Genomic DNA, 26,773 nt, shown 5'->3' with positions numbered 1-26,773 from the left:
GAGCCCGTTGCAGGCAGCTATAAAGTTAGTTAGACATGAACAGGCAGCTCCGAGTGACTGAATCACTGAGATAATGAGCCACACACACATATATTAATATAAACACAAACACGCTCAGAGAGGGTCTAAACTTCCCCGCCCAGTCAGTTTGACCTTTAGAGTTCAGTTCTCTCAGCTAAAACCAACCTAAAAGCAGCGGACACGGCTCTGGTGGGCCGGGTGGCTTTTAGGAAATGAGTGAATCAAAGCGTGAGGGAGGGGAGCAGAACAAGAAGAGGAAGAAGAAGTGGGTCAGCCGAGCAGGTATTGCCTAATTTATAGGTGCAAGTGTGAGAAATACTGACATCAAAAAAGGAGAAAGAAGGGACTGTTTTGTTGGTTTGCAGATATTTCAGGGATTCGGTAAGAGGGGATAAATCATTTTGGATTTAAGGGCAGCAACCATGATTTGGATTCCAGCGGGAACAGATGAGACGTCCTCGTCTCCTCAGGATTTATGGACAGGGAGGGACGTTTGGAGGGACCGGGCACGACAAAACAACAACAAAAAAACAAAGACGAGAAACAAATGGTTTGCTTTTTATTTTCTTCTTGCAGACAGATCAACCTTCGTTCAAGTTACAGTTTTTGTTTTAAAATCAACCGCCGCGGAAAAAAAAAACCCAAAAGCAAAACCAGAATTTAAAAAAAATTAAACAGTGAACGCTGCATTCAGGAGCTCCGTGTTCAGACACAAACATTTACAGGGATGGAAAACAAATCCATCTGGGATAATTTGGGACTGTTTATTTGGAACAACAGGAGGAGTGTAGGGGAATTCGTCACATGTGAGAAATGTCCGTTTCTGACCACAGCAGAGCTGCATGGAACCGACGTGAACCAGCGGCGCTCTGCCAGCCACCAGGGGGGAAACACAATCACGGTTCTGATCTGCATCAGCCGTCACAAACAAAGCTAAACCCCGCCTCTACTATACAACGGCAACATTTGTTACACAACGTGGCTCCGACAGATTCCCCCTAAAATAAAATAAAAAACCTCCAAAATAATAAGTAATGAAGGCGCCGCATGAATTTGTTTCCTGATAAAAGTGATAAAAACAGAACATTTAACATGTTTAACACCATGACTCTGTGGAGTAGAAACACTGCAGTGTTATTGTACAACAAGTACATCAATAAATAAAGGTAAAAAGAGGAATAAATATTCAGCTATGGCGCCTTTTGGAATTTCCCATCAGGCCGTTCTCTCTCTCTCTCTCATATCATTGGACCTAAATAATAGGCTTCACTTCCAGGTTTAGAGTTCCCTGCTGCAAAACATGCTGTTATAGCAGCGCAGCCACCGTTCACGGCTGTAGGATATGAACTCTTCCTGAAATCCGTCCCACACACGCTTCCTGTGAGAAGGAAATCAGGAATAATTCAAACCGACTCCCAGATGCCCCGAGGTGTGTGGGGCGGCTTTAACTCTCAGGCCTCTGTTGGTCCGTTGAGCTGGTTGTATTTTGTCACAGTGAAGCCGCAGGATCAGCATGCCTCAAGTCACATGTGCTGTGCCCTCTCAGACCCAACCCACCCATGCCGCTCTGGCCCAGCTCTGCTCTCCTCATCCTCTACACACTTTCTCTGGCATTCCTTCTTCCCCTACATCCCCAGCATTTCCTTGTCTTCCGCTTTTTTCCACATCCGCTCTGCAATCTTCCAACCTCACACATTCTTTCTCACTTGCGTTTGCCCAAAACATCCCATTGCTCTCTCTCTGCTGATGTCCTGCGGCCATTCTAGCTTCAGTCTGTAACCAGTCTTAGTGCATTTCGTTACAATGTTCCATTAGATCCAAACTGTGGTTGCAAGAACGCCGAGCTGAACTCAGGCCTGCGAGATTAAAGGTCTGCGATCAGCACTCGCCTTCGGGGGAAACGGCGATTAAACGGGCGAGTCAGCGATTAAAGGGTGCACCGAGAACTTGACTCGTTTTAGGCAAAGAGCTCCCGGCCAACGTGATCGTGCTGAATCCTCGGAGGGAACGACTCCTGCTTGGTGTGGCTGCACACCAGCAGGCTCGGGGGAGACATCTGGAAGTCTTCTTGTGGTCAGTCTCTGTAGGGAGCGCGAGCATTCCTGCTCAGGAAGGCTGTAACGACTGGAGGTGTCTGTGAGGGAAGTCCGTGTGGGCTCCTTTGATCTGGTGCCCCCTGGGCTGATAAATGGGGAGGGTGGGGGAGCTCCGAAGCAACTACCGCTTTAATGCCTGGGGGACGGGGCAAAGTGGGGTTTACAGTGAAATCCAGGACTTTTTTTTTTACAAGTGAGGTAGGTCACATTTTTAAGCCGTCTGCAGTTCCACAGGTTCAGTCTTGCAGGTAGAAAATACCTCTACCAGCTGAAGGGGGGGGTGGGGGGGTGGACCAGGCATTCCTGTCAGTCACTTTTCCAACAGCTGCTTCCTCTGCTGCTCCCACAGAGCCTCCAGGTGGTCCGCCCTCTTCAGAGCAGCCTATCAGAGAAGAGAACAAAGCCGGGTTAACCGACAGCCCAACAGCGCCGAGAACGTTAGCCGGACTAAATATCACAGTCAAGACCCCCCATGACATGCCTTATATGAACAGTACACGTAATACTTCCCTGCTAATCCAGTTTTCGAGCAGTCTTTGTTGTTTTTGAGTTAGTTTCTTCTCTGTGCAGCCGTTTGTGGCTGTATTTCCCCAGTTTGCCCACGAGAGGATGTTGGGCTTTGTAATTGTTGTCTACACGTTGCGCTTTTCTCTCGTTCTCTTACTCTGTCCTAGTAATATTCCTCTTCCTCTTCCCCTTTTCTTCTGTCATGTTTGTATACCTTAACAGCAATATGCTGGTGAAGATTCTCAGTCATCCAGAAAAAGGCCAAAAAATAAAAACAACCGGACTTCAGTTCTGTGGCAGAGGATGTTTTGGATTCTCAATTCAAAGCAAGAGCAGGAGAAGTTCCAGGCTTTAAAGCTGGATGAGTCTGCTGTTATGCAATCTAAGTTTGTATGCAGACTGGAAGCCCTCAACACGGGGCCTCGTTAGAGATGTCCAGGCCACGTGCATGAAGCTGTGAATCGGGTTGAAGCTGGGTGGTTATCAAGCTTAATGCTGAACTGCAGGTTTTTGAAAGCTGGAATCTCAGGTTTAATATGATGTTTACACTGCAAAAAACGGAACTAAAAATAACAAAGATTTTCTTGAAATGAGTGCATTTATCCTTGGTTTGAGCAGGTAAATAAGATTATTTGCCAGTGGAATAAGATTTTTGCACGTAAAATAGGAGCAACTCATCTCCATCATCTTATTTCAAGTGCATTATATTTAATTGTCTTATTTTAGGGGTCAAAATACTCATTCTATTGGTAGATAATCTTATTTACCTGCTCAAATCAAGGGCAAACACACTAATTTCAAGAGACTTTTACTTATTTTTAGTTCTCTTTTTGCAGTGTAGAGAAGGTTGCTCTCGTTTGATGAAAATATCTTCCTTACCTCCTCCCCCCCCCCCCCCCCCCCCCCTTCAAACCATCTGTCTTTTCTGTCCAACATATGAACTGCGTACACCACACCCCTCAGGTCGCGTTTGGAACGTCGTCCTTGGGATAGACAAGCCTTCGTCTGCGTGTCCTGTTTGGTCTAAAATGCACAGCGATGTTGTGTTTGGAGAAAATCCTCCCGAGTTTCTGAGATACTTCACAGAGGATAGCGATGTCTTAGCATCTGTTCTTCTCCTGGTTCTGTTCAGTGCTGCATTTTCTAGATTTTCTTGCTGACTTGAGAACAGCCCAGTTAGGATGTCCACAAGTCTGGAGAGCGTTTTTGAAGTGCCCCTGTTCCTTTTCCTCTCAGTCTGCCTTCATGGGGACATGTTCGGCTTGGTGAGTTCTGACGACAGAAAGCTCGTCTTCCAGTGGGTGGTGATCATAAAGCCGAGGGTACTGAGCTGTGTGGGTTGAGTTCCTGTGAAGCTCAACTTCAAAGCGTTCATCTCCTTCATAACAGTCTAAAAGAGGCAGCTTGTTGTTCTTCTCTAGTGAACCTGATGTTGCTGTCGACCGAGTTAGCGTGTCTGCTGAATGTTTCTAATTCTTTAACCCTGGAATCATCACCATGTCTGAACCAGCGGTTTCAAGGCTCTGTTTTTCACTTCATGTAGAGATTGGACCCAATCAGCGATCCTGGAGACCCCCATGACACAGCCATGCTTTTTTCTGCAAAACTGCCGTTATACTTGAAACAACGGACTTATTTACCAGCAATAAAGGCAATCCTCAAAGTTTGGGTATCAAGGAATAAATAATAACTACGGCAGCCGGAGCACCGTTCTGCTTGCCCTGAAGCTGGACACGATAAAAGGGAGAAAACCAAAACCAAACAGAGCAGGTCCAAAGAGAGCAACCGTCTGTTCCTCACCTCATACTGCTTCCGGAGATTATTCACAGTTTCTTCCTTCTTCAAGATGGCCGACTTTACCCTGCCAAACCAAAGACAGAGACACGAGACAGTGCTTTTGTTCAGTTTACAGGGTTTTTGTATGTTTTAATATATTTAAGGCAGACACTGTATACTTTTCAGAATGGAGAGATTCATATCTAAGTCTTAAAGCTGTTGCTTTGAGACTTAGGTATGAGTCTCAAAGCTGTTGAGAGTCTCAAAGCTGTTGCTTTGAGACTTAGGTGGTGAGAAAACCTCAACCGCATAAGGTTGGTTTTTGTTTGAACTGATCTCTGGCTACAGAGCTGTTAAACTCAAAAACTGAAAGTACCAGAGTGAATTTGGGTCATAGCTGAGGGGAAGGAAGTGGAAGGTATGTAATATCTTTTAACAGATCTAGACTTTGTTTAAATTGTTCAACATGTTTTTAAATATTACTTAAAAATAACATATTGGGTGTAAGGTTGGAACGGAAGCACCTTCGGGTTACTATTTTCACAAACTCTTTTCAGTATTTTCATTTCCAGTATAATCCTCCGCTACGTATAGTATACTGCCCTCTGCTGGTCACTGCACATAAACAGGAACCCAGTTTATCTGCCCAAAATGGGAAATGAAAAGTTGCATGTTTTTAAAGTTGGTTTTGGAAAATAACAACTGGGTGGAGTCTGTGAGAGATTCATGTGGCTCGGTTCCCTGTGCGTCACCCTACACACGGATTCGGCAGAAGAAAGTCAGACAAAGACGCAACTACAGGTGTAACTGAAGACCAGGTAAAACAGCAGGATTACGCTCAGAAAACTGCAAACACCTTCAAGCTGAGCAGAGATGGAAACACTGTACAGACCCGACATAAGGATTCACAAAGGACTTGACAATGTTTAATGTGATTTGGTTATAGTTAAAACAACATGAGAAACGTTTTAATCGATAGTTGTTTAGCTAATAGACGCAAAGATACATCAGTGAACAAAGAAGCTTTTAACTATGTTAGATTGTTTTCAGTCTCCTCAGAAAATGCTGGAACGGTCTGCTCCCTGACCATCCTTTCTTTTCACGTGCAACTGAACAATCGGGGGAGAGCTTCAATTTCTGCATTCTTTAAAAGTAAAAACGAGTCTCAGGTTGTGTAAGCAAACATTCATTTTTACAGCTAGAACAAGCGGATATAGAAAGTTTCTGTGTGATGTGGAACTCTGATCATGTTAGCACATTAACGTCTAATGAGTGTTTATAGTTGGCGTCTGTGTGACCCAACGAAGAAAATGACTGTCCCCATGTGGCCTTCAAAGATCTATCTTTGGACCTCCATTGTTCACATTTCACCATCAGTAATGATCAGTGCTACGCATGTTCCAAGACCAACGCTAAACTGTATGTAGACGATACTTTTATTTTAAGATGGCAGCCTCTGTACCTCCCTCTCTTGTATTTTATGTGCTTTTATTATGCTGTCTGACACTATTTGGTGATCACTTTCACTAGTAAGGAATTCCTCCATTTTTAATCAACCCCAACTTCACTGAGATCTTGGTTGATGGTGCAGCGGCACGCTGAGGAACAGACCGGAGACACGGACTGGGTAAAGGTCCAGGTGCGCCTGTGAAGCTTCGGCAATGGTGACCCTGCACACCCTCGTCTTCAGTCCATCTGAATAATGTCCGTTCCCTAACTAATATAAAAGTGTTGCTTCTCATCTCTTAAAACTCAGATATCCACAGATCTACCGCCTTCTTTTTTTTTTTTTTTAAACCAAAACGTTGCTTGGGAAGGGCGACACGAATTGTGCTTGTCCGGTAACATGCTTCTTAGTCGTTTCATGCAGACTGCGCTGCGCAGAGCAATGGGGCAAAAAAAGTGGAGGGGGGGTGGAATCTGCTTTAACACACATAAAGGTTGGCATGCTGCTGAAGTCAAGGTGTTTCATAAGACATGTTGTCCTCATCTGGGGTCATTTTTCATAGACTGTAAACCTTTTTATTCCCAGAAAGTATTCTCTTCCTTTGTCCCGTCCACTAGCCTGCACAGCAGAGGCTGAAAAACAAATTACTGAGCTGATAACAGAAAAACACACTATCTCATCATTGTTCTTGGGGATTTTAGCAGCGTAAACCTGGAACTTTCAAAATACAAACAGCATAATAAGTGCACCACTAGGGATAAAACCGAAACATTGTTCAACAGCTTTAAAAGACGCATAGTGAGCAGTTTCTTGTGCAGCTCTAGGACTCTGATCACCGTTCGCGTCTTTTCGTCTCAGTTTAATGGGAAAAACTAAAAACCTCTCAGCCCGCGGTTAGGACCGGTAGGAAGTGGACTGATGCAATGCAAAAAGGGAAGTAAAAGCAAGTACAATTTTCTTGAACTGAGTCTCCTTGATATGAGCAGGTAAACAAGATAATCTGCCAATGGAACGAGTATTCCATAAATAAGATGATAAGCTATACTGCACTTACAATAAGATGATGGAGATGAGTTGTTCCATTGGCAGATAATTTAAACTTGCCTGCTTAAATCAAGGACAAATACAGTAACTTCACGAATATTTTGATTTACTTTCAGTTCCCTTTTTGCAGTGTGAGTCAAAACAGATTTTAAAGGCCTGCTTTGACTGCACAGATTGAAGTGTCTTTGAAGCTTCGTCTGAATGAGCTTGAGCCTGAATGAGCTGGCTCCAGGTTTTGTGAGGACGTGTGTGCAGACCAAGATGTTTCGCTCATATAAATACAATAAACTAGCAGTGGGGACCGGGCCCTGTGTAACCAGGAACAAGCTCACCAAGGAGATCTGGGCAACAACGAGCAGCTACAGAAAGAAGCTAAAAAAAAACAAAAAAACAGTTCCTCAGCAAACGACGCTGCTAGTTTGAGATGCTTTAAGAAAGATCTCTGCCTACAGGAGCCTGATGTCCCACCCTGAGCAGGACCCTCACTTGATAGATGACCTTAACAGCTTCCACCAGCTTGTCCGCAGCTCACTCCGACACAAAAACCTCCCCATGCATCAACCACCCTTCTCTCCTCAGACTCCTTACCTGGATTTAAGATCTCTGAGGAAGTTGTTGATCAGCTCTTTCAGTGTCAAAAGACCAGGAATACTCTAGGAACCGACAATACGTTTTTATTCTACCATTTCTTCAGTTATTGCCACACTGCTTAATAGCAGCAGGGCGCAAAACGAGGGTGGGGCTTAAAGCCGCCACCTTACCGGGTCTGTTTTAAAAACTAAAAACAGTACAGCGGAGCGGAGCTCAGGCAGGATGAGTCGAGTAGCGCTGGTGAGACAGGGACCACGGATCTTTAACAAGTTCCTGGGTGTTTGAGCGACAGGCGTTGAAACATCTGAAAGAGGCCCCTGCAGTTTGCTTCCCAGGCAAACAGGTCAGAAATCTTTATTAAACAAAGCGCTTGATAAGAACTTCCTAAATTTCCGCCATTGTTCAATAATGAAAAATAAAATAAAACTTGATTATTTAAAAAAGCACGATCAAATATGTGAATGTGTCTTATCTCTAAGGCTGTTAAGGGTCTGACCTCTCCACGTTTGAAGCACAGCAGCTGCTTCTTATGGAACCGGAGGTTGAATGAAGGGAGACCGTTTTGTTTCGGTCAGTCTGCATAAACGTAGCTCTTTTAAAGGCTATTTATTTTACAAGGTGTAGTGTTTTACTTTAGAATGGACGATAGATATGAATGTAAGCTTTTCAATTTGACTTCATTATTTGGAGTCGCTGTTGGCTTTTGCGTATCGTTGGATTTCTATTTTGGTTTCTGTTTTATTTTTTGGTAAAAACCTCTCACCGCTGGTGGACTTCAGCCAGTTCCTCCTCCTTCTCCCGAGTGATCCTCTCCACCTCCAACCGCAGCCTCGCTCGGACCTCCGACACCTCCACTTTCAGGCCGCGGTTCTCTTCCTCCGTCGTCACCAAGCGGTCTGCGAACTCCTGCCGTATGACTTCGGCCAGGCTGCGGCGCTCCTCGGCCAGCTTGTCCCTGCTCTGCGTGATGTCCTGGACCTCCTGTTCTTTTTGCCTGAGCGCGGCCTGCAGTCGGATCAGCTCGCCCTCCGCCTCCACCTGCTGCTTCCTCAGCTCCTGCAGTTTCTCCACGGCTGCCCTCTCAGAGCGCTCCATCTCCCTCAGCTCTGCGTCATACTTCTCCCTCAGACGTTTCACCCTGAAAGCAGACAGTGTTAAGGGGTGACGTTTGTTTAATAATCTGCTGAGCACGATCGCAAGAAGGAAAAGTTTTGTTTTATTTGTTTCGACCGTGAAGCCTGTTTATCCTGCCTTGTTCCAACTCTCATATAAGCTTTCAGTAAAATGATTTTGCATCTGATTAACGCAAAGACGCAAAAATGGACAATAAGATGTTGCAACCACGTGATAAAAGGAATGCTTTTAGTTTAACAGTAAAACTGCAATAAACAGTTAAAAAGGGCGAGTTTTAGTTTCTCTCACCTTAAATATTCCTATCACTAATTACAAATTCTCTTTTCCACCATTATTATCACAACCGTAAGACTGGAATGGGCCTTAAATCACACACCGGTTGTCTGCAGCCCGCTCACACTCCTCCTTGTCTTTGCTCGTCTCCTCCTCCAGCGTCCAGATGGCGAGCTCGATCTCTTTGTCTCGTTCTCGCCGCAGCTCTTCCTTCAGCTCGCGCTCCCGGCTCAGCATCCAGGCTTCCTGCAGAGGCACAGAGGAAGCGCAGACTTCAGACGGATGTCAGACAGCATAAAACCAACCCAGACTATTATAACAGCTCAGTTTCTGCTCAAGATCTTGTCAAAACAAAGTTTTTCCTAAGTCTTGTATTGAAGTCAGTATTTTTTTTTATTGTCCTTGGAGAACATCTCCAAAAAGGTTCTTCAGTTCAGAATCTTTAGTGGTTTGGCATATAGGAAATGGGCTGAGATTAAACATTTCTTAAGATTCACCTCCTTCTTTTTGTAGTTTTCTTCCCACGTCTGCCTCTCTACATCCAAACGTTCCTGAAGTATCTTCATCTCCATCTGAAACACAAGCGCCCTGTGAGCTTCCGTGCTCCTCGGACTTGAGATGCTGATGAGACTCGGGGGGGGTTCTTCCTTCCTCACCTGGTGCCTCCTCTCTTGCTCCTCTCGGCTCTTATCCATCTCTTCCCTGAGGGCTCGACCGGCCAGCGAGCTGTTCTCCTCCAGCTGCCGCCGCAGCTCCTCCAGCTCGCCTCGCTGCCTGCAGCCAAACACCAACAAAGCTCAGAAAAGAAGAGCCTCTTCAAGAAAAAAAACGACTCCAGGGAACATGTAAACCTAAATATGTCATGTACTGTATATTCTCAGTGCCTTTATAAGCCTTTGCAGCTTAACCTAATTTGTATCAACATGAGACGATCCAAACTACGGTCCACCCTGAGGGATAAGTGACCTTGATTGTGTTTTATTAGGATTTTGCATATTACACCAACACAAAGCAGATGCCTCCCATTTGTCACTTTGTCGTGGCTGAAGGTCGGAGGCGGGTTGAAGCTAACCTGCTGCTGTAACCCCTCTGAGACACAAAATGCTTTAGATAAAAAATAAAAAAGATACAATAAAAGAGGCATCCTACAGCATCAACGTGTTTAAGATTAGGACATATCCGACATATTTCAGCATAAAGCTCTACATCACATGCATCAAACTCAAGGCCCGTCAAGGCAATTTATCTGGCCCTCAAAGGCCAAAAAAGGTATACAATGTCATAGGGTAGAGGCATGTATCCTTTTAAACTGTATAAAGTGGCTAAAACTGTGCATCCTGTAGTAAATGTTGATTTTTTTAAACTGTGTGGGTAGTAACATCATCCTGCCACTAGATGTCAGCTTTTCCACAACACATTAAAACCACCCAGAAATGTCCAAAAAGAGAAAAAGTGATGCAGAGTGATGAGTTTAAAGTGTAACTCACCCCAATATAAACTTTTTTTTTGAAGATAAACTGTTTATATTGGGCCTAAGGGTGCAAATTTTATGTTACTGTGAAGATTTTTTTTCCATTTTAATGTGAACTGGAATGAAATTATGAAATCTAATGTGTACACGTGCAACCAGCCCTTTTAATAAATGCATGATGCCAAAGTGGCCCGATATAGAAATGAGTTTGACACCCATGCTAAATTTAACGGCACGCCTCCTTTGGTTCCTTTATGAAGCTTTATGAAGGAGCTGCATACACTTTAGAGCTAAGAGAAGGTCTCCGCAGACCAGAGAGCAAACTCCTTTAGACTAAGATGCTGCTGTGGACGACTCTGCAGGTGACCTGTGGCTTTACCTGGCAGCCAGCTCAGCTAGCCTCTCCTTCTCATCGGCGACTTCCTTGTAGAGACGCCTCCTCTGCTGCTGCAGAGACAGCTCCTCCTCCTGCAGCTGCTTCTCATACCTTAAAGTCAGAAACAAGCACAAAGTCAGTCTGGCATGAAACAAAATGCTGAGTTTCCCTTCAATAATATCCATCATCCTAGAAGGGAACAAAAGAAAACCAGTTGGGTCCGTGGAGGAAGAATTACTGAATGGTCTCTCTGTGATGTGATGACGTGGTCAGACTCTCACCTCTGCTTGGCCAGGTCCCTCTCTCTCTGACACTGCGTCTCCTTCTCCGTCTCTAGCTGCTGTCGCAGCTCCTCACACTGCCGGACGTATCTCTGAGCAGCTCGCTCGTCGGCCTGCAGCAGCTCCGCTTCGTGCAACGTCCGCAGCTTCTTCAGCTCCTGCTTGTGCTTTGAGATCAGCTTCTGGACCTCCGGCTCCAGCCCTGACAGGAGCAGAAGGAGAACGGAGAGGTTTAAGACAAAAAATATACAGAGCACTTTTTTTTTTTAATGGTACTTGTAATGAGGCAATGTTTTAATCCTTTATTTTTTAAATTGGCTGCAAGACGCTTTGAGTGAGACAACAAATGAGTGCGATTCAGGAAATAAAATGCTTTGTGGTTTATGTTTCTCTCATGAATCAAATAAAATGTTAAAATAACTGATGGATCTATTTCAGTTTAGTTTATTTTAAACCCGGTTTTTACTGAAACGTAAGCGATGCTGTGCCGCATCAGTCCTTGTTTCGAGCTGGAAACTGCAGGCCGCTGGGACACCTCACACAGTCGACATCAGTCGAAAATCACCTGAAGCTGTAAGAGCTGAGTCGCTAAAAGCTTTCTGTCAACTCATGAAGTAAAAGAGCAGCAAAATTCAGATTTTTACACAAATATGGTCTGAATTTCTTAATTAAAACAGCTACAAACACCAATGAAGCACATTCACAAATTCATCACTATGCGTGCCACTGGTTTAATGGGAATACAGGATGAACGTTGGTGTTCACTGAAGCAGAACCTAAAGATAGCTCAGATGTGACTCAGAGTTGATTGACATGAGTAAATGTTCTGATTTATACTGTGATATCACTATTAGCAATGCTCTTCTTAGGCTCTACAGTCTGAAGTAAAAACAACCTTATAAATATATTCATTGATTAGTTCTTACCTTGGTGCCCTTCCTCTTTATGAACAGGAAATGCATTTCTCCGTTCTCTTAGAGTCGCTGTTAGATCGGTTTATTTAGTTAATAACGGCTGGGCTTCGACTGCAGCAAGCGGCTGCTTTACCGCGAGGCATTTCAGACGGTCAGGCACGGTTCGGTTATTATTAATAGTGATTTATATTTTTTTATTTTATTTATTATTACGCTTGCTGATAGTTCTGCAGTACTGCTGGTAGATGGCGCCACGTTTGTTTATACCTGATCATCGTGCCCAGTGCTGGGGTTATTTTTAGGCTAAAAAAAGGACTATCAATACACCATCGGGATGGATGCTTGGATTATAAAACCTTATTTTAGCATGATTCAATGGTTTTTTGTCTATTTTATAGGCATCTAATGTGGCCTTGTATCTTTAAAAACCTTATTAAACATTTAATCTCAAGTTTCTTTTTTGTTGACTCTACCTTTAATTGTGATCTCTTTGATCTTCTTGGTTTTCTCATCGATCCATTTCTCTCTGCGGATCTTCTCGGTAGCGCTCATCAGGTCCTTTAACTTTTTTATCTCCTGCAGAAAGGGGGCGATAGAGTGCAACCAGCCAGAGGAATAAAATCAGAATCTAAAGAAGACCTTCAGTTCAGAGGAGACAGACAGCCAGTGAGAAATCTGAGCACAAATGGCACAAAAGAAATGTAAAAGAAAACAAACTGTATAAATGTGGTTAATTATGAAAAGTCACTCATGAGACTCACATGCAGACAGACTGTCCATGAGAAGTGATGTCAGACATATCGATGAAATGAGAAATGAACGAAAACAAGGAGTAAAAAAAAAAAAAAAGGCATGAGCCAAAAGTGCCACAGATTCAGAGAAGAAAATGCAGTTACCTCACACAAGGGGCCGAGAATTTGCCACACCTACAAGGTGAAAAAGAACCGGTGAACCCACGAGAGAGAAAGAGAGGACAAAACAGGAAGGATGAGAAGAGAGAATTAAACAGAAGCAGCACCACAAGAAAGCAAGCTACGGTCGCAGGAAGAGGCAGAGCACAGACACAGTGGCTACCGGTGAAAAGTCCCACGCACCATTTCATGCTGCTGCTGCATGTGCCCGATCTTCTTGGTGTACTTCTGGTCCACCTGCTTCAGCTCGGCCACCACACCTTCGCAGCGCTCGCTCAGAGCCTTCTTATCATTGATCAGCTGTGGAAAGACGAAGAAAACTCAGCTCGAACAGCAAACGAAGAGCAGGAGTCGGCTGTTTTTCAAAGCTCGGTGATCACCTGGTCAATGAAGGTCAGGTGCCTCTGGATGGTGGATTCATACTGTTCCTTCTGGAGCTGGAAGTTCCTGCTCAGCTCCTTCTCTGTCTCCTTCACGTGCCTCGCCGTCACCTCCCTCTGCTGAGCCTGCAATGGTGGAAAAAACAAACAAACACACGCAAAGGCTGTAAGTGTGCCATTAAACAGGAGTAAAAAAAAAAAATGCTGTGCACTGTCGTCTCCCCCACCAATGCAGCCTGCAGCATGTTGACGGTGCGCTTCTTCTCCTCCAGCTCCAGTTTGATCCTCATCATGGAGCCGCTGACTTCGGCTGCCGTGGCCGACGCATGATCAACTCCAGCCAGCTCCTCCTCAGACAAGACGGCCTGAGAACGACAACAAGCTGTCAGCGCCACAAACGTCGACCACGGGATCAGAGACGCACTTTTGATGATTAGAATCAGCAGAAATTAAACAATCTGATCTTTTTTTTCCTTAGTGTTGCTAGATTGCGCCGACAACAATCTGTCAGTGACCGAGGAAGAGAAAAACTTGTCAGGAAGCTCTGTGATGTGGGAATCTGTATCTATGGTGAGACATGTCTGGGGTTCCTTCAGGCTGAGAGAGTGCAACACTTTCAGCAGATAACAGGAAGGCTGAAAGCGTTACATCAGCCTCCGTCTTTTATGCTGGAGAGCTTTCAAACTCTCTGCTTCATGGGACCAGGAGGGTGGAGTGTTTAGGAAATCTAGTAGTTTAGGTCTGAATATACATCATGTAGGGATACAGCGTCCCTTCTTAGCCACGCTGATCGTTAGTATAAAACATTAAAAGCCATTTTAAAAAACAAAGTAATTTTGTCTTCCTTCTGGAATAATACCATCTTGTTTTACAGGGGCTTCCATCATGGAGGTGATGATAATTAATCAGTGTGGTAATTCATTTATGCTCACAACAGGAAGGGTAGAAATATTTGGAATTCTGGTTCTGTATTAAATCAATAGTTCTTAAAGAGAAACGGGCATTGTCCGAAGACGGTATCGGCAAAGATTTATAATAAGTCGGACACTAGAAGTCGCCCAACATGTTTCTGGTCGATGCATCTCTGAGGGTTAATGCCCCCGAGAAAAAACATGAAAAAAAAAAAAAACTTGCCCACCTCTCTATGAGACCCAGAGGTGACCGATCGTGGCCGTTCCTGCTCAGATTTCTCCATCTCATCCAGGAAGCTCATGATGCTTTGCAGCTTGGCCTCGGAGAGCAGGGCGCCCCCGTCTGGCAGCGCAGGGTGGTGATTCAGCTGGCCGTGGCGCTCCAGGTTGTCCGTGGTCAGAGAGTCCCCGTCCTTCGGTGGGATTCAGACGCGAGCTGGATTGCATCGGTTTCTTGGTTTCTCCGTGAATAAAATAAAAAGGCAACACTGACCTCGTCTATCCAGGCGTACTTCTCCTTCCGGTAGCACCTCGGCTCCGGCAGCTTTTCCGGCTCCTCCTCCAGCAGCTTCAGGGTGTCCAGCAGCTCATTGAGGGTGGTTTTAGACTGAGCCCGGCTGGAAGGACCTCCCTGACGCTGCTCCTCCACACTTGTCGACCTCTGTGGGAGGAGATCCTGCAACCACGCAGATATCGCCTCAGAAATGTGACCGGACGCAAGGGCTGCTGGGAAATACAGAACCGCCATTATCCTGTTCCTTACCTGGGAACACTGAGATCCTCTGTGAGGTGAAAAAACCGGGGAAACTGCTCTGAACCCCAGGTCCGCGCCATCATTCACAACATTTAAATTAAAGTCTGGGGAGAATAGCAAACCCAGTTCACATACTCTGAAACCAAAAACGAAGACGCTGACGTATCCGACAGCTCCCACCTGTGTTCTTAGTTTTGGCGTCTGTGGGAGACTTTGGGTTGTTGTTGCTCAGTGAGACGACGCTGTTGTTGGTCGCTGGGATCCTCAGAAGCTTCTTCCGTCCTCCTGCACCAGTTTGTCTGTGGTTTTCAGGCTCCAGTTGGGGTGCCTGCAGTTCCTCTGCCGCCCGCTGTGATGTTCTCTGCTGTAAGTCCTGTAAGACGCCACCAAAGGACGACAAAAGAACAGTCATAATCATTTTATTTATTTTTTTTAAAGCCTGAGCCAGAAACATGGACAATAGATTCGACAACATCAGACGTGTTCACCTGAGGCGGAGCGAGAACCGACCATATTATCTGTGCTGATTGGAGTTTTCCCACTCAGCACTGAGCAATGAAAGACCTGGAGGGTAAGACGGTAGTTGGAAACAACAACAAAAATAATACCTGAGAGCACTGAGATCCTTTGTTACTGGATAACGCTGGAGAAATGGCTCTGAAGCTCAGCTCTCCTAAGTCAGCTGTGATGTTTAAATTGGAGTCTGTCGAAACACGTGACAAATCAGTGACGATGCAATCCGTCACAAAACGACCATTTTAATAAAATTATATTGGCAGACGCTCGGGGGAGAACTTCCTTTTAGCCAAAATACATTATTTGCAAACAAGCGTACTGGAAGGTTCAGTAATGGCTGCAAACGGCAGACCCACAAACCTGTGTTCTTAGCCTTGTTGTCGGTGGGCGACGTCGGGGAACTGTTGTTGTTCGGCGAGTTCGGGCTTTTGTTGGTGACGGAAATCTCGGGCTGTTTCCTCCGCCCCGCTTCACCCGTTTGCCACAGGTTTTCCAGCTCCGACTCTGCTCCCTGCTGCACCTCTGCAGCTCGCCTGGCTCGCTTTTGCTGCAGCTCCTGCAACAAATCACCAGAAGGAGAACGAAACCATGCTGAGACCGTAATTACTTTAGAAAAATACAATAATCAATTGTCAAGCAATCTATTTTGCGTTTGACATCTGCGATCACAAACATCTGGCAAAATGGCATAGCGGGAGTTTTAAAATCAGAAAGCTACTATTACTGAAAATTCTGGGTCACTACCAAATGGTAAGTTACCTCCTTTATAAAAGGCAAGAAATAAATACTCATATTCAATCTTTTTCAGTCATGGGAAAACCACATGTATTTTAGGGTGTATTCTATCAGGTAGTTTTATGTGATAAGTCTAATCTGTGCAGCTCCTCCAGAGTAACCGTGGGCCTCTTGGCTGCTTCTCTGATTAAAGCTCTCCCGCCTGTTTAGGTGAACGGCCATGTCTGCTGTTGTGCCTCTTAACATTTTCAGGTGAATGGTTACAGAGCTCTGTGAAATATTTAAAGGACGGACAATGATTTATGAGCTGAGGCTGCTTTGAACTCCTTTATTCTGCCTAACCTGCCTGCTGTGTTCCTCAGGCGTCGTGATGGTGTTTGCTGACTAATGTTCTCTAAGCAGCCCTGAAGCCTTCATAGAACAGCTGGATTAATACTGAGGTTAATTACACACAGATGACTCCCTGAGGCAGTTGGTTGAACTGGGTTTTCACATTTTCGGCAATTGCATAAAATGTTTGTTTATTTTCTTTCCACCTCACATTTTCTGTGGCCCCTTTCTGTTGGTCTGTCATATAAAATACCATAAAAGGCACTGTGTGAGACTCAAAGTAAAGGAAACTTAATTTAATCAAACCGTGTCAGCGAAATCTCTCTGAAACCAGCTGAAGAGAATCAGAGCGGGAAAGGTTTGCACCTGGATGGCAGCGAGACGGGCGAGACGAGCCTTCTCCTCCCGAATGCGCTTCCTGTCTTCACCTCTCCGCTGCTGCTGCTCCCGCCGCTGCTCCAGATGTTCATCCTCCTCTTTTCTCTCCTCCCACTCCTGCAGATGACAAACTTGCTTCAACGCAACAGGAAGCGAAACACACTGCCAGGACCACAGGGGGAAACGAGACTTTCCTTTCTTTTGTTGGCAAAGATCTGTTCAAGGGCCGCGCGATGGCCGCGTTTCCTCCTGGCGTGACGCCTGTACCAGCGCTGGATAGTGACCGCAGCTTGGTTCACCTGCTGAATAAACCTGCAGCACAGCCAGCGGTCAGCCGTGAGCCACACGTCGGGACGGCAACAGTAAAGTAAATGTGCTCAGCAGCGCCGACCTTTCCGCCTCCTCCTCCGTCACTTCCCTTCTCCGCGACGGCACTGGGCTGCAGCACTGAGCCGACACCGGAGATCTGTTGTTGGAGGTGGAAGACGACGAGGAGAAGTTCTTCTGAGACTTCGTGACGGAGCTGTTCTCCAGCACCACCTCGTCGTTCGCTGTGGCCTTCAGGATGTTACTGAAAGAAACGAATGATCTGCAGGTCAGAAGAATCGTCCTTTTTTTTTTTTTGGTTTTAACCGAAGAACTCGCTGTTTCCACGTCAGAGCGGGACTGACACCTACTTGAAGGAGGGCTTCTGGTTTGAGCTCTTAGGCGTGAGAGGCTTCTCAGAGTAGTTGTTGTGTAAAATGGTGGTGACCGAGTTGCCCACAGCTCCTTTGTTGCTCCTGCGAAAGACAAACAACAGATAATTAGCTATAAAAGCAGAGAACGGTCATTTAAAATACCTCTTCTGCCTTCCTTTTACTTAACAGCACCAGCTATGTTTATTGGCACTGCTGGTAAAGATGCTGCATAAGAATGAATTAATCTGTTATTGCAGCAGCAAAATCTCCCAATCCCTTCTTTTTTTTGTATTTTCCACGGCTCTAGTGGCTCGCTTTTTTTTATGAAAGTAGGTTGACAGGAAGGGGGGTGGAAGTGTGGGAGAGACATGCGGCAAAGGACCGCGGGTCGGATTCGAACCCGGGTCGACCGCATCGAGGACTAAGGCCTCCGTACATGGGTCGCGCTTCCAGCTGCTCCACGAGCGCGCCCAAAATCTCCCAATCTCAATTTAAAACTCGATAACAATACAATCTTTAGTTTTTAGTATCTTTATTTAGAGACCAAAAAATATACACAAAAACACAAATATTTCAAATAAAATCCCTGGTGTTACATTTGTTGGTTTCCTTTACAATAATTTCAAATGTATTAATCATGCCTTTTCTATGTACACAGGTGTCTAGAAACGGCATAAAAATGCTTCGTATTTGTTAGCCACCGGCCACAAGGCTGGACGAGGAAAGACGTTATGCTACGGCACACAGTGAGGAGGACGGTAAGGGAGGTTAAAACAAATCCCCAAAGATGCTAATTTGTTGTTTGTGATGGTAGGTCATTGAGTTTTTCTTTCCTTTCATGCCTCCCAAACGTGAACAACTGGAGCTAGGTAGATAAACTGTGCTGGGAGTTTAACTTAAACTGTTAGCTTTGGCTGGGTGGGAATTTTACAATTTTTTTCATTTTGCTCAGCCTGGTTTATTTATATAGCCTCAATAACACAACCGCTATACATTCATTCAACACACAGCATAAAAAAAAAAAAAGGTTCAATGCATTTCTAACCAGGATAATGATCCAGAGAAGCAAAGAATTTTTCATATGACATACAATCAGTCCTCATTCAGGTTATCTCAGTCTTCCAATTGTACTTATTTATTTTATGGCTTTTTACAAACCATTAAACAGTATTTTACATCATCCTGTAAACTGACAGCAACATGTCTTTTTGTCTTGAGCATCAATTAACTTGAGCATTTTCATTTTTCCTAATGACTTTTTGCACACCTTTTAACTTGTCATGGACTGTTTTTTTCTGAATCTCATCAGATGCTAAGGACTATTTGCTCGCTTTTAGCTTCTCAGGACATGTTTCAGTGTTTTCAACTAATTTCTTGAGGTTTGAAAAAACATTACTCCTTGTTAGGGCTGGACAATAATTCAATAACAATATATATCGACCAATAGACGTATATATAAGATAGAAAAAAAAAGGGTCTATTAAAAGTTCTATGGTATTACCGGTTTTCCTTCCTTTTGCATTCTAGCCTATCATGTAGGTTAATATTACAGTCATTACATCCTCCCAACCAATCACAAACTCAGTCAAGCTCCGCCCCCTTCAAAGAGTTCAGAGAGCATATGTTCTGTCTTTCTTTTTTAAAAACTTGCAGTTTTGATAAAAAGTTGGTAGAATGAAGAGTTGAGTTTGAATTCAGTGTTTGCCTGCTCTGTATCTAAAAACTGGTCGATAAGCAACAGCATAAAATGGCCAGGGATGCACTTAAAATATATGTGTGGCATTTGTTGATAATTATCAATACCAATCCATATGATTTCTATTTTATTGATATGGGGTTTTTTTCTACATCGTCCAGCCCTACTTGTTGTGTCTGTGTGCTATGTGTGAGCCGGTGTCTCATCAGAATTCCAGTACGGTAACAAAGACAAAGATTCTTGATTAACAGGGGAGCAAATACATTTGCCATTTGTCAGCAGAGGTTTAGACATACCCTCTCCTCTCCACGCGCTATCAACCTGGCCTACACATGTTTTTTTAATTTTAAAGATGAAAAACTGTGATTGCGTGGGAGTACATTCCTGAAGATAGTGCTATGATCAGCAGTTATGAAACATTTGAAGCATTCACGGATCCAGAGCCAAGCACTGCAAGTAGAAAGCCAGGCCTCAGTGTGTGTGTGTGTGTGTGTGTGTGTGTGTGTGTGTGTGTGTGTTTCGCTGCCCACCTGTTGTTGGCAGTGAAGGTGGCAGCCAGTGGGATGCCAGGCTCTTTTTTCTTCAGGCCGGTGGGAGAGTCCACGCTGCCGGTGCTGCGGGAGCTCGAATGAGGTGGAATGGGTCTGGGCTGGTCGTCCTTTAAAAAAGGCAAAACATTAGACAGCTTCGTTTTACAGCAGCTTACGGTGGTGGAGCTGACTAAGAAATGTCAGCGTGTGTTTGATTGTAAATACCAGGATGTTCCATGTGGTCCTCTCTGGGGAGCTCTTGCTGAGGCTGGCCAGTTTCTTTCGCCCATCAGAGCTGCTGTCGAACAGAGTCAGGTAGTCCTCACTCTGCTCCTGACTGAAGAGAGAGAGAAAAAAAAAAAACAGACACGTTTCTTCCAGAAGCTGAACAAATCAATCCTCAGCGGGTTGATATTTAATCTCACTGGCTCCTTAGGTCAGCTTCACACCGACACAGGTTTCATATTTGCCATTAAATGTGAGCCTCTGGTAGATTCTCTAACAGCCGGGCTCATGGCGAGGCGGTAAAAAAAAAAAGCAGCTTTTTGTGATTAACCGTTGTCATGAAAGCTGGATAAAAAGGGGGCTCCTCCCGTTCTGCTCTGCTGGAATTCAGTGTGCTGCAGCTGACTGTCTGCTCGGGGGAAACTGTGATGGATTCCATGTAAATGGGTCCATATGTTGATCCTGAGGACCTCGAGCCTCTCGGACCTGGATGAGCAGATGCAGGGGGGACCCCCCTGTGTTCTTGTGTCTGTCCTTGGAAGTGTGTAGCGGAGTTCGTGGACCTTCAGGAGGAGGTGGGGGGTGCAGCCAGCTGGCCTAGAGAAAAGCTATCTGACTGCACTATTCAGGCGGCACATTCCTCCAGTTGGTGCTCCACAAGGGCTAGATACAGGAGGGAGGGGGTGTTGAGTGACCCACTGAGACTCCTCTGGTGGGGGGGGGGGGGGGGGGTTCTGGAGGTATTTTGAAGCAGAGAGGGAGGAGGCTGGCAGCAGCTGCCGGACAATAGAATGTGAATGTGCACACACTCCTCTCTTTTTACTAGCTTCTGGCGGAGGGGGTAACCTGACCCGAGAACTTCTGTCCCTCCCCCTCTGACACAGAACAAAGAGGGCCCCCGGAAACCCCCCAAGACCCCGCCGACAACCGCTCCGGCTTCTCCACGCACCATAACTTAGGAGCCCGAGTGCCACGACCCCCCCCCCATTGTCCGAAACGACGAAGCTTCGGGGGGCCGCCAGCTGTCGCTCACTGGAGAGACGCCTCCGTTTAAAGGGCTGAGCGTCATGACTCAGTCACGGCCTCCAGACGGGTCTGCGTTACGTGAAGAGCCCAGATTCTCTCCTGACATTTACACAATACGCTTCCTTTCAGACTCCAAAGTCTGTTTGTCTAAAGGTTGCTTTGGAAGCCGTCGTGAGAAAAGGAGCTGGCTCAGCTCGAGGCTGTGCAGACATGAATCAGCACATCCTGCGCCGCGTCAACGTCGGCGATAAGAACCGAGCGAAACGCGTCTGAAAGTTGAACACTTCTGCGTCGTCACCTTGAACTACGGCCGGCCTGCTGGTTGACCTGAGTGGTGCTGTTGGACCGCCTCAGGTTCTTGATGGAACGGCAGCTCCCGGTGTTGCCGTAGCTCTGTGGAGGCAAAAAAAAAAAAAAAAAAAGGCGTCGTCGGGAACGGCCAGGAGGAGTCAACGAGAGACGGCGAGCGGTCCTAAACCGAAAACCTACCAGGGTGTTGCGCTTCCCTCTGCCGTCGGCGGCCACAGACACGGACACGGACCGGGAGAAGTGCTTCCCCGGGGACGCGCTGCTGGGTCGCTTGGACACGGAGAGCTGGGAGCCCAGCAGGCTGAGGTCCAGGGCATCACCAGGGGAACCTGCGGGGATAGACGAGGGGCTGCGGGTGGTATGCATCCTGCTACAACCTGGAAAAAACACTGTAGAAAGACGTGTTGGAGGGCATTAATTAATAACAATGAGAGGGATTTACATTTTAAAAATCAAGCATTGTGGTTAGATGTAACACAAAGCATAAACAGAGTAAAGTTAGGAACAATCATAAACGTTACGGGTGAACAGGTTCATTTATTAGGGCAACACTTTAGGTTTCTGTCCAGCTTTAGCTCGTTTAGGCAACTAAAGTCAAACTTAGTAGCAACCAAAAGCTATGACTGCTAATAAACAGCACATATCAGCTGAGGTTGTCAAAGAAACGCTTTACAGTACATGCCACCTGGGCAAAATTCATTTTAAAAACATGACAGTACAAGTCTTACTATCAACAACATGGTAGGCAGCCCAGATGACTCCATGAAAGAGACGTTCAAGGTGCTTTTCATTATGATTCTCTTGCCAAGAAAGATCCTGGAGGAGTCTGTTGTGATCGAAAGATTTCTCTGTGCCCATAAAAAAAAAATTAAAAAAAATCTATGAACCCATGTCCTTATTAATCCGCTTTATTAGGTGCCTCCGCACGACCAGCTGGATTCCAGCCAATGATGAATCTTTTTTCTGGTCTTCCACAGTGTGCTTATATAAAAACAATCTTTATTGTGACTACGGGTCAAAACTCTGCAGCTGCACAAGTTCTTTCACTCAAATGCACTGAAGGACGTCCATTTTTGGTCATACAATATTTGGTCATACGTAGACGAGGACGCTCCCTCTTAGTGTCTGATAGAAATATTGAACCCCTTGCACAACTAATCAGAGATGGCAAAAATGTAATAGGATTGTCATTTAGTGGGGAACATGATAAAGGCTGACGATGCACTTTCATAGCAAAAGGATCCTTTAATATCCATACAAGCCATGTTTCAGGGTATGAAGTAAATATTGACGAAACTATTGCCATGGATAAAGGCTTCGAATGGTAAAGGAAATTAATCTCTAGGAATACAAATACCGTCCTTATTAGATAAACCTTATCATTTAAACAATAAACCTTTCATCCAAAGGGTTATTAATTAATTATTTAGACCAATGGTCTTCTCTCCCCTTATCTTTACTTGGCTGTATTAAAAGTATACAAATGAATGTACTGCCCAGGCTCCTCCACCTGTTTCAGATGCTTCTGGTCCGTGTGTCCAAATCAACATTTGATCTCCCAGATGAACTGACTTGCAACAGAGACGCCCAAGGATCAGGTGTCAGATTGAAAACAATATAACTCAAGGAACCACAGGGTGGACCCAAACTCCCAAACTTCAGATGTTATTATCGGGCAGCTGAGCTTATACACACATTTTGGTCATGTCCAACATTAGACGCAAACGGCGACAACGTTATAGTTGCTCTAAGTAGGATATTCTTTCATGATGTTAGGGAGCTGATGCCGGCGCTGCTCGGGTCGATTCCCACTGGATTTGACGGGGCAGGTGTATCTGTTTCTGTATTATAAACGGCAGCAATCAGATGCATTACAGTAATGAGGTTGAAACCACATCCTCCAACATACGGTACTGTGGGTAGACAAGGTATAGGAAATGAAACAAATAACCTATTCCTTAAGACTTCAAAAGGATAGACTTGTCAAAATTTGAGGCCTTCAAGGTCTACTCTCACTTTACATAAACATTAGAGAGGGTATTGTTTATTTTTTTTCCTTATCTCTCTGTTTATTAATTGACTATTAATTTTCTTTATTTAAAAATGTCATATTTCTAATTTTCTGTGAAGCATCAGGTTATCCGTCTAAGCTTTCCCATCTTCCTGGTGGGTTGTTCCATCTGTGTATTGCCTTTATGTTTTTCTTTGTGTTTGGAAAATGGAAAAGACACTTGTAATTAGTACGCGCAGCAGCAATTAGCAATTAGGAAAACTATTGGAAAGGTAAATGGAGTGATGTGACTGTGATAAATGTTTGTTTGGATCGAGCACAATGCTAAGTCAACAGTTTTTAAATGAAACCCAGCAAGACTGCAGTTTCTTTTTAACCTCCCAGAGCCGAGTTTAAGGTTTCAGTTAATTAACCTTCTCAACCAAGCTATGCATAATAATACTAATGATATCAATTTTGATCTGCAATATTATTTTATTATTATTATTATTATTATTATGCAAACCTTGAATACATGACTGTTCAAATAGCATCCTGCTAATTGCTGAATTACTGATCTGTAAAGAGGATGCACAAGGTTGCCCTTTATGTTTTTTAATTCCATGCATCATCTCACTTTGTACAGTAAGTAAGTTCTAGGCTCCAGAACACAGCCAGCCTTCTTTATCAGCTTGTTCAGTCTTATCATGTCACCTGCTCTGATGCCGATGCACCAGCTGATGGTGGCCGAGGAGATCGCACTCCCCATAACAGACTTATAGAACTTACTGCAAACACGGAAGGGCTCGAGCTTCTTTGTGAAGTACAGTCCGCTCTGTCCCTTCGTGTTGACAAGCTTCACTGTTGCATCCAATCCAGCCTGTTGTCAGGGGGATGCTGGAGGTATTTATACTCCTCTATCACCTCTCCCATTGTGGAAATAGTGTTTCACACATTCTGGTTTCTCCAAAAAAAAAAAAAAAAAAAAAAAATCATCCACAATCATAACCTTTGTTTTGTTGACATTAGAGATGACTGTTGTTACACCACGCCACAAAGCAGTCTGACCCCAGTCTCTGGTATCTCTGAGAGTCCTGACAATGGCAGAGACATTTGAGTCTTTCTGCAGGTGAAAGGACTCCGGCTTGCGCTGAAATAATATTAGGAGTTAAATTTTAACAGTTTGTTTTGATGAAGTCAGTTCGACGTGTTTCCATGAGGACTGGACGAGCTGAGCCACAGCCGTAGAAGAGGCGGCAGCCTGTGCGTCCCCCACAGTACCAAACAACACACCCACTCACTGGATTTTCAGCCCCTGGAAGAACCTGGACTTATGAGGTTATCTTTTCAAATAGTTTACACTGTAAACTACAGATAAACCACCAGATTTGTGACCTAAATAACTTAAGGTATTTACGGTGTACTACCACAGCAGGACCATGCTACTTTTGCTTAAGCTGCTCAAAAGCTACTTTTGGGTAGTTCTTTGCTATAAACTTTGATCCGGTCAGTGGCAGGAACGCCGTTTCTGGTTAAAGAAACCGCGTTTAGTTAGGGGTGTTGCATACTTAGCAGCTTAGCGCAAAACTCTTTGCAGCAGATTTATGCTAGGACACCGCATGTGTTCAAACCTCTGTGAAAAGAAATGCGAAAACCAAAAGCATGTTTAAGATGCAGCGGAGCCGGCCCAAGGCTTTCAGAGGCCCTAAAACGATATTTATTTCTGGGGTCACTGCAGCTCAACCGATATCTCCTTTACATTTAACGCTCAATCATTCCTACTATGTTAATATACATTACAGCAGGGGTTCCCAAACTTTTCAGGCAACCCCACTTTGTCGAGCGGCATATTTTTTTAAATAACCGATTTTGGAAATCATGAGAATAAAGTGGTAAAATTACGAATATTAAAGTTATATTTCTGTAAGCGCTGAAGACATCTCCTTGCGTTAAAATGAGGAATGTGGCGCATCTTGTAAAGTGATACTTTTATCAGTTTCATAAATAAGGAAATGCTCAATCTTTTTACCACATGACCATCGAGACCCCCAAAAAGGTGTCTCGCGACTCCCTGGGGGGGTCCTGATCCCCACTTTGGGAATCCAAGGCCTATAACAAAAACCTAATGATTAAAATAAGCACATGGTATAATGCTGTGCATATACAGTAAGTTATTTGAATCACATTATTCACTTCACATTATTGATATGATAACAGCACTTGATTGTTGGGCAGTTGTTTGGCTCTGATTTCTAGAGCTCAAATGTAACTACCAGCTGAGCAAAGGATATAGATTATGTCCCAGGATGCTCCTTTTGTTTGCTGCCACCCATTTTTGCTCCTATCACTTGACTGGTGAATAAGATACTGGCAGCTCTGTCCCCTCAAAACTAGGCTTGTATCGACTATTCTGGGGTGCAGTTTTAATCCCTCTTGTTGGTTAAGTTATTCACAATATGATTCAGCTATTATTCCCACTCATGTCAACGACAGGAACAATTGCCGGTCCGACAAAAACGTATTTATCTGAAGACGAGTACATTTTGTTTTCAGGTCAACAAGACAGTCTTTAAACGTAGGTTGTCAAATATCAATATTCCTTTTTTTTTGTCATGTAAAAATCTGAAAACGTTTTATCGCAAGTTCAAAATGCAATTGTACTGTTTACTTTGAAAACAAAAAAGTATGTAAGCTGCAGGTGTTTTAGTAAGCAGACTGACTATAACCTTTTCATCTTAAGAGAAAATATATTCTACAGTAACAAACATGACATTCAGGCTCAATAAACAGGCTATGATAAGCTAATTTAAGGTTATCCTGTCCCCCAAAAATAAACAAATACGCTGCTAACATGTCTAATAACACAATGTCCTTTTTATGTGTAACACTAATATTATTAAAATTTAAATTTGAACAGCAATAGAAAATCAGAATTTTGTAACAAATTTTTCTGGGGGGGGGGGGCTGATGGTGTGGGGGCCGTAAGCAGCTGCCTGACTTGGCCTACCTCTGAATACAACGCTACACCTGTAAATTCAACACATTACAACAACACACATTTAAATGTCATTACAATTATGCAAATGCGCCAGTAGATTATACCACTATGTCCGTCGTTAGTAAAACTCGTCCTTTCATGATTCCACGTTCGGATAAAATGATAAAAACAGCGCAAATGTGTCCTTTTGAGAAGCGAAATACTAAAAACGGTGTTTTTTTAAACGAAGTCTGGTGGGAGCATGTCAAGCTAACTGTTCTTTAAGGGTCCTAAAAAAAAAAAAGAAAAAGCCAAACACGAACCAGTTTCTTCTCTGGAGGAAGGACTCGCTTCACGGTCGGGATGGCATCATGGCTGATAATCTGCAGTCTGCTCCCACGGCCGTGACTTTTATTTCCAAAACAATCCTCTGACAAGCAGTGAAAGTCCTCGATGGACGGTGGAGCAAATAACGCGTATCATCATCTCTGTGG

General features: G+C 44.4%; 1 protein-coding gene across 2 annotated transcripts; it reads right to left on the bottom strand.

The window, feature by feature from the left end:
- Positions 1-567: 567 nt before the first annotated feature.
- Positions 568-26,773, bottom strand: cep131 (centrosomal protein 131). 2 transcript variants are annotated; one of them, XM_021308105.2, is made up of 28 exons: positions 26,603-26,773; positions 21,493-21,701; positions 21,302-21,396; positions 19,978-20,089; positions 19,753-19,880; positions 17,524-17,628; positions 17,238-17,417; positions 17,041-17,158; positions 16,835-16,963; positions 15,764-15,959; positions 15,496-15,590; positions 15,068-15,260; positions 14,897-14,991; positions 14,627-14,809; positions 14,361-14,546; positions 13,450-13,587; positions 13,223-13,348; positions 13,026-13,142; positions 12,828-12,857; positions 12,405-12,507; positions 11,018-11,219; positions 10,740-10,847; positions 9,546-9,663; positions 9,387-9,461; positions 8,993-9,135; positions 8,246-8,620; positions 4,425-4,485; positions 568-2,499 (listed from the first exon to the last, which is right to left on the bottom strand). In XM_021308105.2, the coding sequence occupies exons 2-28, from the start codon at positions 21,676-21,678 to the stop codon at positions 2,428-2,430; spliced, it is 3,669 nt and encodes a 1,222-aa protein (XP_021163780.2). In that variant the 5' UTR covers positions 21,679-21,701; positions 26,603-26,773; the 3' UTR covers positions 568-2,427. The 2 variants fall into 2 exon arrangements, with proteins under 2 accessions (XP_021163780.2, XP_012737076.2); XM_012881622.3 differs by lacking the exon at positions 12,828-12,857.

This window comes from Fundulus heteroclitus, chromosome 10 (genome assembly GCF_011125445.2).
Source record: "Fundulus heteroclitus isolate FHET01 chromosome 10, MU-UCD_Fhet_4.1, whole genome shotgun sequence".
Classification (NCBI taxonomy): Eukaryota; Metazoa; Chordata; class Actinopteri; order Cyprinodontiformes; family Fundulidae; genus Fundulus; species Fundulus heteroclitus.
The sequence above is the reverse complement of the archived record's forward strand: the minus strand, read 5'-3'. Positions and strand labels throughout refer to the sequence as shown.

Coding starts and splice junctions, on each gene's coding strand:
- cep131 (XM_021308105.2), bottom strand. CDS start 21,678: ATGCATACCACCCGCAGCCCCTCGTCTATCCCCGCAGGTTCCCCTGGT. Junction 15,591..15,763: donor CAACAAGGCTAAGAACACAG/GTTTGTGGGTCT, acceptor GTGTTTCGACAG/ACTCCAATTTAAACATCACA. Junction 13,588..14,360: donor CCTCTGGGTCTCATAGAGAG/GTGGGCAAGTTT, acceptor TGTCGTTCTCAG/GCCGTCTTGTCTGAGGAGGA.